Here is a 12,541-nt window from a genome sequence, read left to right on the forward strand (position 1 = left end):
ATTTTTCAGCCCCAAATTTTGCATTTTCACAAGGGTAACAGGAAAAATTGCCCCATACCTTTTGTTGTGTAATTTCTCCATTTTGGAAACTACACCCCTCAATGATTTTAGTCAGGGGTATAGTGAGCATTTTGAACCCACAGGTACTACACAGAATTTGATAACATTAGGTGGTCGTGCAGAAAATTTTCATTTTTTTTCACAAAAATGTAGATTTAGCCCCAAATTTGTAATTTTTGCAATGGATAATAGAAGAAAACGGATCCCGTAATTTGTTTTGCAATTTCTCCCGAATGAGATGATGCCCCATATGTCATCAGAAATTACTGTTAGGCCACACGTCAGTGCTAAGAAGGAAGTAGCACTATTTGGCTTTTGGAGCATAGATTTTGGTAGAACAGTTTGTGGGCGACATTTGCGGAGCCCCTAAGGTGGCAGAAAAGCAGAAAACCCCCAAAAGTGACCCCATTGTAGAAATTGCTCATCTCAATGAATTCATCTACTGCTGCAGTGACTATTATGTAACATCCACGCCAGACTTTATTCTTATGCCAGTTTAGTGCCCATACATTGTGCCCCCATAAAGTGCAGTGCACCCATACATTTCTCCTGGTGACACACACCCCGTAAATTAAATACTCCCCCTGCTACAGTAATGCCAAACCTGTGGCCGCTTATCTGTTTAGGCACAGTGGGGCTCTTAAGGAGGAGGCATTTGAATTTGGGAGCGCAGAATTCACTCGATTTTATCTGAGGGGGCGGGAGCCATGTAACTTTTCCAGAATCTTTGTTCTACCAGTAATTTGGGACCCTCTATATTCCCAGTGACAGATGACAAACCTGAGAGGGGCTGCTTTTGTGTGGGATAAATTAGGGGTTTTATTGGTAACATTTGGGGTACAAAATTTTCACTGTGCGGAATAAGTGATAAAGCGCATTTATTCTTTGGGTCAGTGTGATTACAGTGATATCAGATTTATATGGGTTTTTTGCTGCTATCACACAGTAAAAATGCTTTTTTTTATAAAACGTAGTTATTTTCGTCACCATATTCTGAGAGCTATAACTATTTTATTCTTTGGCGAACAGTGCTGTATGATGGCTTATTTTTTGCAGGACGAGTTGCAGATTTTTTGGTAGCATTTTGGGGCAGATAGTAATTGTTGATTGCTGTTTATTCAGATTTTTCTGGCACAGAATGAGCAAAAAACAGGAATTCAGTTATTGTTTTCATTTTAAAGTTTTTGCGCCGTTCACCATGCAGTAAAAGTGATAAGACCGATTTGTCCACCGGTCGGCATGATTATAGCGATGCCAGATTTATATATTTTATTTAATCTTTGATATTTTTACACACTAAAACAGCATTTTACAAAAAAGAACTTGATTTTGCATAGTCGCATTCTGAAAGATGTAATGTTTTTTGTTTTTGCCGAATGAGCCATATTATGGCTTGTTTTTTGAAGGATGGTTTGGCTTTTATATTTGTATTTTTTGTTTTGACGTGCAACTTTTTGATCGCTTTTTATTTACTTTTCAGTGAGTCAGTATGATGAAAAAGTGTAATTTTCAGCATGTTTTTTATTTTTATTTTTTACAGCATTCGCTAAACAGACTAAATAATGCAAAAGCTTTATAGAGCCGGTCGTTCCGGACACGGCGATATCAATTATGTGTACGTCTTTTGTGTATTTTTATTTTATCACAAGCGCTGCGTTTTGAGCGGTGAAATGGATTTTAGTGATTTGTGTGCACTTTTTGTGTATTTTTTATTACTTTTTTACATATTTTATTTCACTTTTTTTACTTTTTCACTATGTCCCATTGAGGGACATGTGTGATTTTCACTTTGATCACTGATCTCATACTCAACAGTACCTCTGCGTCGGCAGTACGATTCTCATCGCGGGCGTCCGATGGTTACTAAGGGGGTCTTGTGACCCCCTTGTAATAACTTAAACACTGTTGTCATGATTGAAATCAGTATTTAAGGGGATAATCGGCACCGATCGGCATCGTGACCAACCGGTGCTGATACTGCAGGGTGTCAGCGGTCACACACAGCTGACAACTGCAGAAATCACCGCCGGACGGCACTATACAATTATTCCGCAGTGACACATTTTCACGGCGTAGTGGAATAAAGACCCTTAATGATGGCCGTGAAAATGCGTTACGGTGGTCATTAACGGGTTAATATATTTTTCGCATGTGTCATATAAGATATATTGAGATCTGGCCCCATGTATTTAAATGTTTTGTATAATTGTTTAGAGATAACCTTGAATACCTAGAATTTCTTAAATGTTAAAATTAAATTTATATACAGTACATATATATTTTTTGTTTGTTTTTATTAACATTATTAGGTACCACGTGGATGATTGAGATTTTAAGCCTTATCCAAAAAAATGGAGACCCAACATGGAGCAATACTGTACTGAACTATGAAAGAGCACCTTGGATCGAAGCCATAGATAATGCTAAAAGGCTTCAACAAAGTGAGGAACACCCTCGCCTTATTACCAGCCACATACCCAAACACACTTTTATGAAATCATTTCATGGTTCTAAGGCAAAGGTAATTATTACACAAAAGTAATGAAAATCATTCTGTAATGCTATAATGTAATCACGTTTGTATTGTTATTATTGTATTTATCAATACGATTATTGTGTCAAAATGAAAACTACATAACAACTGGATGTAATATGTAGATCATATATATAATATAAAAGTACATACTAAAGCTTGCAGAAATACAGTGTAAGCGCTAAGATGTGAGCAAACATTGAAAAAGTCAAATTAAGGACGCAGCCATTTTTCATCTTGGCATTTTAATTTTTTTTCTCTTCTCTTTCAAACAGACATAACTTTTTTTATTTTTCTGCCAACAAAACCTCATGAGGGCTGTTATATTGCAGAATGAGTTGTAGTTTGTAATGACTCCATTCATTTCACCATACAGGGTAATGGAAAAATGTCATAAAAAGTCCAAATGCAGTGAAATGGTGGGAAAAAAACATACGGTAATTCCTTTTTACCTTGTTCCGTGTGCAATAAAAATGACCGGACAACATAGTTCTACAGGTCAATAAGATTATGGAGGATATAACTTTTTTTCAATTTTCACTGCTTAAAAAAATCTAAACTTTGTTAAAACAACAACAAATTAGATGTGCAGCCATTTTCCGAGACACATAATGTTTTTATTTTTTCATCACTGGAGTTTTGCGAGGGATTTTTTTCCCATGGCGAGCTGGTCTTTATTTTTATACTGTGTTGAGGTGCAATCTATGTTTTAATCACTTCTTGAATTACTTGCAGTGTTGTTGTAAACAAAATAATGGAATTCTGTCATTAAGATTTCTTTTTCCTCTTTACATTATTTACTGATCGGGTGAATTCATTTTATAGTTTGATAGATCAGACTTCAAAGATCTCTGTAACACCAAATATGTATATATTTTTTTTACTTTTCTTTATTTTTCACTCTGTAAAAGAGGAGTGATTTTAATTTTTTTTCCCCAAATGCTATTAAAGGGGTTTTACCTGCGAACAAAGTGCAGTATTTTGCGAATTATAAGACGCACTTTTTTCCTCAAATTTGGAAGGAAAAAGGGGGTGCGTCTTATAATGTGAACTTATGGATTTTACCTGGGGGGCGGCATCGGCATGTGGTCCCAGATAAAAGAGCTTGGTGGCTGCAGCGGTGGCGGGGTGATTCTGTGGCCCTGGCGGTGGCGGGACGATGCTTCAGTGGCCCTATCCTCAAAAGTCGGAGGTGAGCGGAGGCAGGGTTCCCTATCCCATCCATAGCCCTTCAATGTGCTTTTGCAAAATGGCCACTGGAGCTTACCCAGGTCTCCCAAAATCTCAATCTGCACACTTGGAAAAAAAAACAAAATTTTTGAAAAAAATCAACAATCTCAAGTTTACAAGTACATATCCAGAGATCTTGATTAGTGATGAGCGAATATGTTCAAAATCCGATCTCAAATGTTAAATTCGACATGAATATGGCATATTCGGATTTGTGATCGGAAACACAAGAATTTTTTCTTAAGATCGAAAAAAATCGGTAACATTCGGCTAATAAGTGCGGGAAAATTATTGTGGTGCAACTAAAGTGTTTTTAACAGTTTGGCTTAGATTTTAGCTAGATAGGCTGTTGTTTGGAAGTCAGATAGTTTAGATAACTAGTGTCCTGTGTGTCTGTGAAATCAACCTTCCAGCAGATTTTTCTTTTTCATGTGTTATTTGTGAGGTTCAGACAAAAACAGCAGGGCCAATATGATAGAATCTGTTGTGCACTGCTTCTATTGTGCTCCATGCATGAGTATTTTTTAAATCAATTTTTTCACTTGATAATGTGATACAGCAAGCAAGCCCTACTAGCCCACCTTTTCATTTTGTGGGGTTGAAATTCAGCTGTATGCAGAGCTCCTGAGTGCAGAGTACAAAGATCATTTTTTTTCATTTGCCAATGCGATAGCGCAAGCTATAGTAGCCCACCTTGTCATTTCTTGGGGGGTGAAATTCAGCTGTATGCACAGTTAAAAAAAAAAAATTCTGTTGCTAGCCAGAGTCAAAAAAATTTTTTTTTCTGCCACCTAGTTCTTTTATGGCGATGAACTTCAGCTGTTTTCACAGTAAAAAAAATATATTTTTTCTTTTGCTAGCCAGAGCACAAAAATATATTTTTTTCTATCACAAACATGGTATAATCTGCTATAAGCCACCTAGTCGTTTTATGGTGTTGAATTTCAGCTGATCTCAGAGCAAAAAAATATTTTTTTTTCTGTTGCTAGGCAGAGTAACTAACAAGAGTAAAAAAAATGTGTTTTTTTTTACAAATGTGAGACAATACATCATATGTCACCTAGTCATTTTGTGGCGGTTAAATTCAGCTGTATGCAGAGCTTATGCAGAGTATTTTTTACTATGACTAACAAGATACAGTAGGCTAGATCTGAGTTTGAAATATCTTGCAGCATATATTCTATGTTATACAGGCGTCATCCAGAATAAAAAAAGACTTTCTTCTGTTACTAACGTTATACAGCAGGGGACTTCTCATTTTGAAATAGTTTGGAGCATATCTGCTATCTTGTACAAGTGTCATCCACACTAAAAAAAATAATTTCTTCTGGTACTAACATCATACAGTAGGGGACATCTAGGCGTGCGAAGGGAGGGTGGATTACTGCGATCGAGGGGGGTTAGTGATACCAGACAAACTGTTAGCGAAGGTTACAGAGGCGAGGAATAAATTGAGGAGGAAGAGGAGATGGGCGAGCAACAGTCAGAAGATGAAGAGTATAATCATCCCCTCTCTGTTGTTCATGGTTGGTGGGAGGGGATGGAGGAAACAAGCATCAGAGTTACCAACAACCAACACAGCATGGGCTTGAACCTCATGGATGTGCCTGACATATGAGTGACTTCTTGCTGCACTATCTGCAACATGATCCCAGTATAGTTATGATTCGAAATAGTGCTGACTACAGTGTTGCCACTCTGTTAGATCCATATTATAAGGGTAAATTTTTCCAGATGATTCCCGCCCTGGAAAGGGACCCGTGAATGCTGGAGTATCGAAACATGCTTTTACACAACCTTAAGGCTATGTGCGCACAATCAGGATTTTAAGAAGAAATTTCCTGAGCGTTTCTGCATTGCTATGGCAGGAAAAATGCTGCATGGTTTTGCCGCTTTTGATGCGGTTTTTGATCCAGTTTATTCAAGTTTTTTTGTTTTGTACATCAATGAATGATTATAGGAGCTAAATAAAGTTATTTGGTGGGACATTGCTTTAAACCTTAGATTACCATCAGAAATGGGGTAAGTATATTGGTTAATTTAAATTATTAAAGAATGTGTCTGTTGTATTTCAAATGAAGTGTTTGCTCTGTGTCTGTATGTTTATTTAATTCTTTACTTTACTTTAATTGGGTTTAGTCATCAAAAGATATGATTGACACCTTGTCATCACCAAACAAAAGAGCTAGGTGTCAGCTAGTCCCATTCACCCAATCTTCATTAGCATTTCTAATCACATAATTTATGTGGCAGCTGTGAGCTGCTATGTTTAGCCTGGAAAGGTGCCATTTGCAAACATGGTCCCTGGCCATTATTAACAGTTCACAGCTGTTTCGCTAGCCACTATGTCCCCACAAACAGCAATAAGCAGGTCTTTGGACACAGTATATTTTTGTTGCATACAAAACGCGGTGTTGTAATGCCACACTTTTGTTGTCAGTACATGTGAATCCACTGCATACAATGACACTTCACTCGGTCAAAGTCTGCAGCAGAGACTAGCATGTCCACTACAGAAATTGACATGCTGCTGGTGAGTTTGGATACATGGCTATGGTCAGGAGCCGCTGCAGGTTTGATGCTGCATGTTTATACAGCTCCAAACCCACAGAGTCCAGATGTTACAGCATAGTAGATGGGATCTCTAGAAATCCTATGTCAACTATGTGTGCATCAGAGGTTGCGAATCATCAGTGGACACAGTGTCCTCACAGAAATTTGACCACTAGAAAGTATTGAATGCAATAAATCCGCATGGTTCAGTGAACACATGTGGATTTACGTGCGTTCAATAGAATGCAATATTTTGGACGCAGCAAAAAAAATATGCGTCCAAAGCACTGCTATGTCCAGATTGTGGGCACAGAGCCTAAAGTAAAAAAAAAATGTCGTGGGCTCCTGCGTCATTTTTACAACCAGCAGAGGGAAAGCCAACCGCTAGGGGCTGATATTAGTAGCCGGGTGTAACATACCTGGCGGCGTCCATGCATAGTGGCTCATCTCCCACTGTGCAAGAGCGCGCACTTGATCTCCAATCCAGAATGTCTCTCCGGCTTCCCTCCATGCTGTCTGTTTGCCTTCTGCTGCTTAAGGGCGGCGCCCGATCACTTCCTGATTTTTGTACCTGCTGCAGGCACACCCCTTGTGCGTCCTCAGCCTATTGCTGTCTGTCACCTGGTATTTAAACCAGCTGCTCCAATTAACATATGCCTGAGCATCTTGCCCTGTCAGTTGGCTTTTTGTCTCTGACATGCCAGGTCCTGTGTATGTTATCTGTCTTGCAGTATCTGTTCCGTGTCTGTACTGTGTCCTACCTGTGTACTCTAACCTGCAGTCTGTACACACTCTCTAGCCTGTTGTCTTCTGCCTATCCTGGAGGCTGTATTTCCAGGCCAGTTTAAACAGTCTCCTTGCCTGTTCCTTCCACCTTCTAGGGGCTGCATTCCTAGACCCGCTCCTGTATCTTGTCTGTACTGTCTGAGCACGCTCCTAGCCTGTTCTTTCCGCCTTCTAGGGGCCGCATACCTAGACCCACTCCTGTATCTTGCTTCTGTGTCTGTTCTTGTCTGAATACTCTCCTAGCCTGTTTTCCTGTTTTTCTCTATGTCCGTACCTTCCCTTTTTCTGCAGAGTCTGAACTCGTACCTAACTCCTGCTCGTTGTCACTGTACTTCCGTTTGTGAGTTTGTGGTCCACTCGCTACTTCACTGCAAGTACCTTGTGGGTATCTGGTTCTGCCTTTCCCTTCCTGTCTGTTCCGTGTGAACAGAGCCCTGTCCCCCCTTCTCTGCCTTTGCTAACCGCTCTGGCGGTTCTAGCCTGCTCTGCCTTTGCTCACCGGTCCGGCGGTTCTAGCCTGCTCTGCCTTTTCTCACCGCTCCGGCGGTTCTAGCCTGCTCTGCCTTTGCTCACCGCTCCAGCGGTTCTAGCCTGCTCTGCCTTGCTCACCGCTCCCGCTGTTCTAGCTTGCTCTGTCTTGCTCACCACTCCGGCGGTTCTAGCCTGCTCTGCCTTTGCTCACTGCTCTAGCGGTTCTATCCTGCTCTGCCTTTGCTCACTGCTCCGGCGGTTCTAGCCTGCTCTGCCTTTGCTCACCGCTCCGGCGGTTCTAGCCTGCTCTGCCTTTGCTCACCGCTCCGGCGGTTCTAGCCTGCTCTTCCTTGCTCACCGCTCCGGCGGTTGTAGCCTGCTCTGCCTTGCTCACCGCTCCGGCGGTTCTAGCCTGCTCTGCCTTGCTCACCGCTCTGGCGGTTCTAGCCTGCTCTGCCTTGCTCACCGCTCCGGCGGTTCTAGCCTGCTCTGCCTTGCTCACCGCTCCGGCGGTTCTAGCATGCTCTGCCTTGCTCACTGCTCCAGGCGGCCTCGTCCTGCTCTGCTCTTGCTCACCGCTCCAGGCGGCCTCGTCCTGCTCTACTCTTGCTCACCGCTCTAGGCGGTCTCGTCTTGCCCTGCTCTTGCTCACCACTCTGGGCGACCTCACTCTGCTGTGTTTGTCCGCCACTTCTGTGGTTCTGTTCCTGAGTCCCAGTGTGTACTGGGTCCTATCTCGCCTGTGTTCCAACCTGCTAGTGCCTCCCTGTCTGCACTCTGGCTGTGCTTGCCTGTACCTCCCTGCCTGCATACCCGCCTGCCTGCATACCAGTCGTGCCTGCCTATGCCCACCAGTCCGTGTGTCAGCCTAGTCTGTCCGTTCCTATGTTCCCCGGTGTGGGTAAACAGCCCTGTCCGGGGTCTGTCCTGGAGTAGCACCTGGTCCCTCTGCTCGGTTCCTCCTTGGTGCACTGGCATCGTATGCCATCGTGCGACCCTGGTCGGATCGGGTGAATACCTAGTTACGTCCCTCCAGGCATTCACTGTCCGGCACGGTCCAGTGGAATCACACGCACACGCCGCTCTGCCCGGGCGTATGCATTACACCGGGGAAGGGGCCATTAGCCAAAAATGTTCCCTGGCTATTAATATCAACCCACAGCTGTTTGTTTAGCCTTTACTGGCTAGATTACAGGGGGACCCCAGAAAAAAAATTGACATGGGGTCCCCCTATGAAATCAAACTAGCAAAGGCTAAACTAGACAGCTGCGGGCTGAAATTAATAGCAAGGGAAGGGGCCATGGATACTAGCCCTTTCTGCAGCTATTAATATCACCCCTCAGCAGTCCCAGAAATGGCTCATCCATAAGATGCACCATATCTGGCCCTTAGCCTCGCTCTTCCCACTCCCCTGTAGCGAAGGTGTGTGGGGTTGAGGTTCATGTTAGCCTTGTACTGGCGGCTGACGTGAAGCCCAGGTTAGTAATGGAGGGCGTCTATAAGACGCCCCCAATACTAACTGCGTTGTAAAATGGTCACTGCTTTTTCAATAAATACACTGCCAGAATAAAGTATTTAATGAAATAAAAAACACATGGTTTTTACATTTTTTTTATTGTACTGGGTCCACGAAGCCCTCGATGTCCTGAAAAAAGTAAATAAACAAACAACCATATTCCCCACCACTTACCGCCAACAATTGTCCCACGGCAATCCGGGTCACTTCTATAGCAGTGACATCAGCCATCACGGATGTCACTGCTGTAGAAGACAGCATTGTACAATGACAAGGAGTGTAAAATCACTCCTGTCAGTGTACATTGCTGTGCAGGAGGTCATTGGGATTCAACAACTGTAGATCAGCTGATGAGCCCCGGTGTACTAAATGTTTCCACAGGGAGGTCACGTGAGCATCAGCTGATCGGTCACATGGCCGATCAGCTGATCGCTGATGTCGCCGCAGGTTCTGGCAGCTCGGTACACTGCTGGTTGCGAGTGTGCTCCCGCAGTGTACCGCTGGCCGCATCAGAACCCCTCCCAGCCACATCGCTCTTGCTGTTATCAGTGGGAGCGGTGATCCGATGAAAGGAGTAGTAGTCCTCCTCTCCCAACCTGGGTACCACCCGCAGCGCGTTTCCGGGGCAATTTTGTGCCCATTGGCTTTTAGTGAAATGCAGCAAATCTGCAGGTATAGATTTTATACCTGCGAGTTTGCTGCAGTTCAATGCAAGTGAATGAATGCTCATTTGTGGTGGAAATACCCGAACAATGGCCATGCTGCGTTTTTTTCCACAATGGTATTCCTGAGCAGAAATTTATGCATCATGTGCACAGCACATCAGGATTACCATTGCTATAGCTGGCAGACCTAATAACAAGCATTTTCACAGCGTTTCCATGGCGGGAAAACTGCCGTGAAAACGTATCAAAAATGCTTTGTGTGCACATAGCCTAGGAGATGTTTTCCACAAGACAACAGTTATGTACACAGTGTGCATCAGTGTGCAGCTCTACACTTCCAACCTCTGGCACATCAATTCGTCAATGCCAAAATATTAGCAGCAGCAGTAATGTAAGTGGCAGAAGTAATTTCTGTAAGTCCTTTCGAACACAACAGAGTCTGACATGTGGTGAACAACTGGAGAGGATTGTGCACTCCTAACTGAGTCTCCATTTGCTGGGTTGGCTGTAGTAGAAGAGGTGTCGGTCCTTATTCTATTATTTCTAATGTACTGAAATTGATGCCACGTCGCTGGTGTCTGGCACTAATTTTTAGAAATGTGGAGAATCCTGATTGAGTCTCCATCTGCTGGGTTGGCTGTGGTGGAAGAGGTGTCAGTTCTAATTCTACTATTTCTGCTGTACTGAAATTGATGCCACTTCGCTGGTGTCTGGCACTAATTTTTAGAAATGTGGAGAATCCTGATTGGTTTTACATTTGCTGGGTTAGCTGTAGTGGAAGAGGATTTGGTATTCATTATATTACTTCTGCTCTAGTGAAATTTATACCACTTCGGTGCTGTTAGGCCCTAATTTAGGGAAATGTGGAGAATCCTGATTGTATCTCCATCTACTGGGCATATGGAACCTGAAAACTCATCTCTTCAAGACAGCCTACAGCCTGCAATTACCTCTCTGCCACCTCTTCCCCACTTGAGCTACTGCAACCACATAACCTACTGTCTCTTTCTCCATCATCCTGTAGAATGTAAGCCCGCAAGGGAAGGATCTATATGACTTAAGATGCAATCTGGCACCTTGGTAAAGCCTAATTCTGTTCTCCATCTGATATCTAACAATAATAAACAGATCATGCTAGAGAAACTTGCTCCTACTGCCACTCACTGTATTCAGCTCCTTTGTGAGAAAGCAATGTTTGGGCAGCCAGTCTACCAAATAAAATTCCTAAGATATGGAAATTGTGGATGGCTTTGCTTCTGGTACTGGATGATAATACCAAACCTTGGGGTTCCATTCACTGGATAGTCCTGACTCCTGACTTGTTGGAGACAAGCTCATTCCCACAGAAAAGTACCAGCAAGTTGATGGTGGCCTCTATAATCATGAATGAGTTTGCTCATTGTCTAGGGGATCGGCCACCACTGCTTTCTACCTTGTGAACATTGTGTTGAAGCTTGCGAGGATTAAGAGGTTACATTGGTGAGTCTGGTGTTTATACTAAAGATCCTGCTGTTTTTATAGTTTTAAGTAAGCACACAAAGACCGTGGTTTCTGCAGCAGCGCATCCAGGCTGGGATAGTGGCGGAGAAATTGCTGAACCATCAGGCTGAGGATGCGAGACATGCAAGGCACGTGTGTGAGGTTTCCCCAGCGTAGGACCTCCAATAGGTTTGCACCATGATCGCACATTGCCATCCCTTGCCCCAGGTAGTGGAGACAGCCATTTCTCAAACTTGGCCTGGAGAGCTGTACACAACTGTTCAGTTGTATGACTGCAATCTGCAAGGCATATTCCTTTTAATACTAACTGATTGCAGTGAGCCCTGGCTGCGCAGTGCAGAAGTGGGGGGATTCTCTCTGCACTGTTGGAACGTGTGTCTCAGTAAGGCAGAGTTTGAGGGTGCAGATGGAGGCCCTAGAGGAGGTGGAGGATGCAGAAGCACTGGAGGAAGTGTTAGACACAGAGGTTTGTTGAGCAAGCTTTGGGGATTCCAACACTTGCTATCTAGTGACACCTTGGTGTCTACTGGTTTAGTTCTCCATCCCCTGGTGTGTTGTAGTTTATTTCTCCAATCCTAGCTGTTTAGTAGTTTAGTTATCCAACCCCTGTTGTCTATTAGTTTAGTTCTCAAACTCCTGTATTCTATTAGTTTAATTCTCCATCTTCTTGTGTATTTGTTTTATTCTCCAACCTTAGCTGTTTAGTAGTTTAGTTCTCCAACCCCTGTTGTCTAATAGTTTGGTTCTCCATCTTCTGGTGTCTAATAGACAACTGTCTAGTTGTTTAGTTCTCCAACCCTAGCGGTTTTGTAGTTTAGTTTTCCAACCCCTGTTGTATATTAATTTACTTCTCCATGTTCTGATATGTATTTGTTTCTTTCTCCAACCCATCCAGGGATTAACATCTTGTGACGAGGGTTGGCATTCTGCTCAGACGCTACTTCGTCTGGGTCTGGACAATTGAAAAAACATTTGGGCATTGCTACACATGCTTTCCCCCTCTTGGGTCTGTGAAGCTTTGTGTGAAGAATATTCAAGATAATCCCATGTCAATAACTGTGCATTGTTTGGCGGGTTTTATAGAGATCTTCAATGCACAGTGTAATCCAACTCTTTTAAATACTTTTTGCAGCAAGCAGAAGGGAGGGGCCTGAGGATTAAGTAGGTGACAAATCCCACAGTAGCTGAAAGCTGCAAAGGATGTCCCTTCCCCCACGCCATGTCCTC

The 12,541-nt window shown here is 43.0% G+C and overlaps 1 protein-coding gene across 2 annotated transcripts in view; it reads left to right on the forward strand.

The window, feature by feature from the left end:
• Window positions 1–12,541, forward strand: part of LOC141172015 (sulfotransferase 2B1-like) — a 292,410-nt gene that overhangs the window by 117,032 nt on the left and 162,837 nt on the right. For both annotated transcript variants that reach the window (XM_073655786.1, XM_073655787.1), the window contains exon 3: window positions 2,370–2,581. In XM_073655786.1, the coding sequence (XP_073511887.1) occupies window positions 2,370–2,581 (212 nt within the window). The remainder of the gene's footprint in view (window positions 1–2,369; window positions 2,582–12,541) is intronic.

The sequence above is a fragment of the Phyllobates terribilis genome, unplaced genomic scaffold (assembly GCF_046119375.1).
Source record: "Phyllobates terribilis strain yellow unplaced genomic scaffold, ASM4611937v1 Scaffold_12__6_contigs__length_324123572, whole genome shotgun sequence".
Classification (NCBI taxonomy): Eukaryota; Metazoa; Chordata; class Amphibia; order Anura; family Dendrobatidae; genus Phyllobates; species Phyllobates terribilis.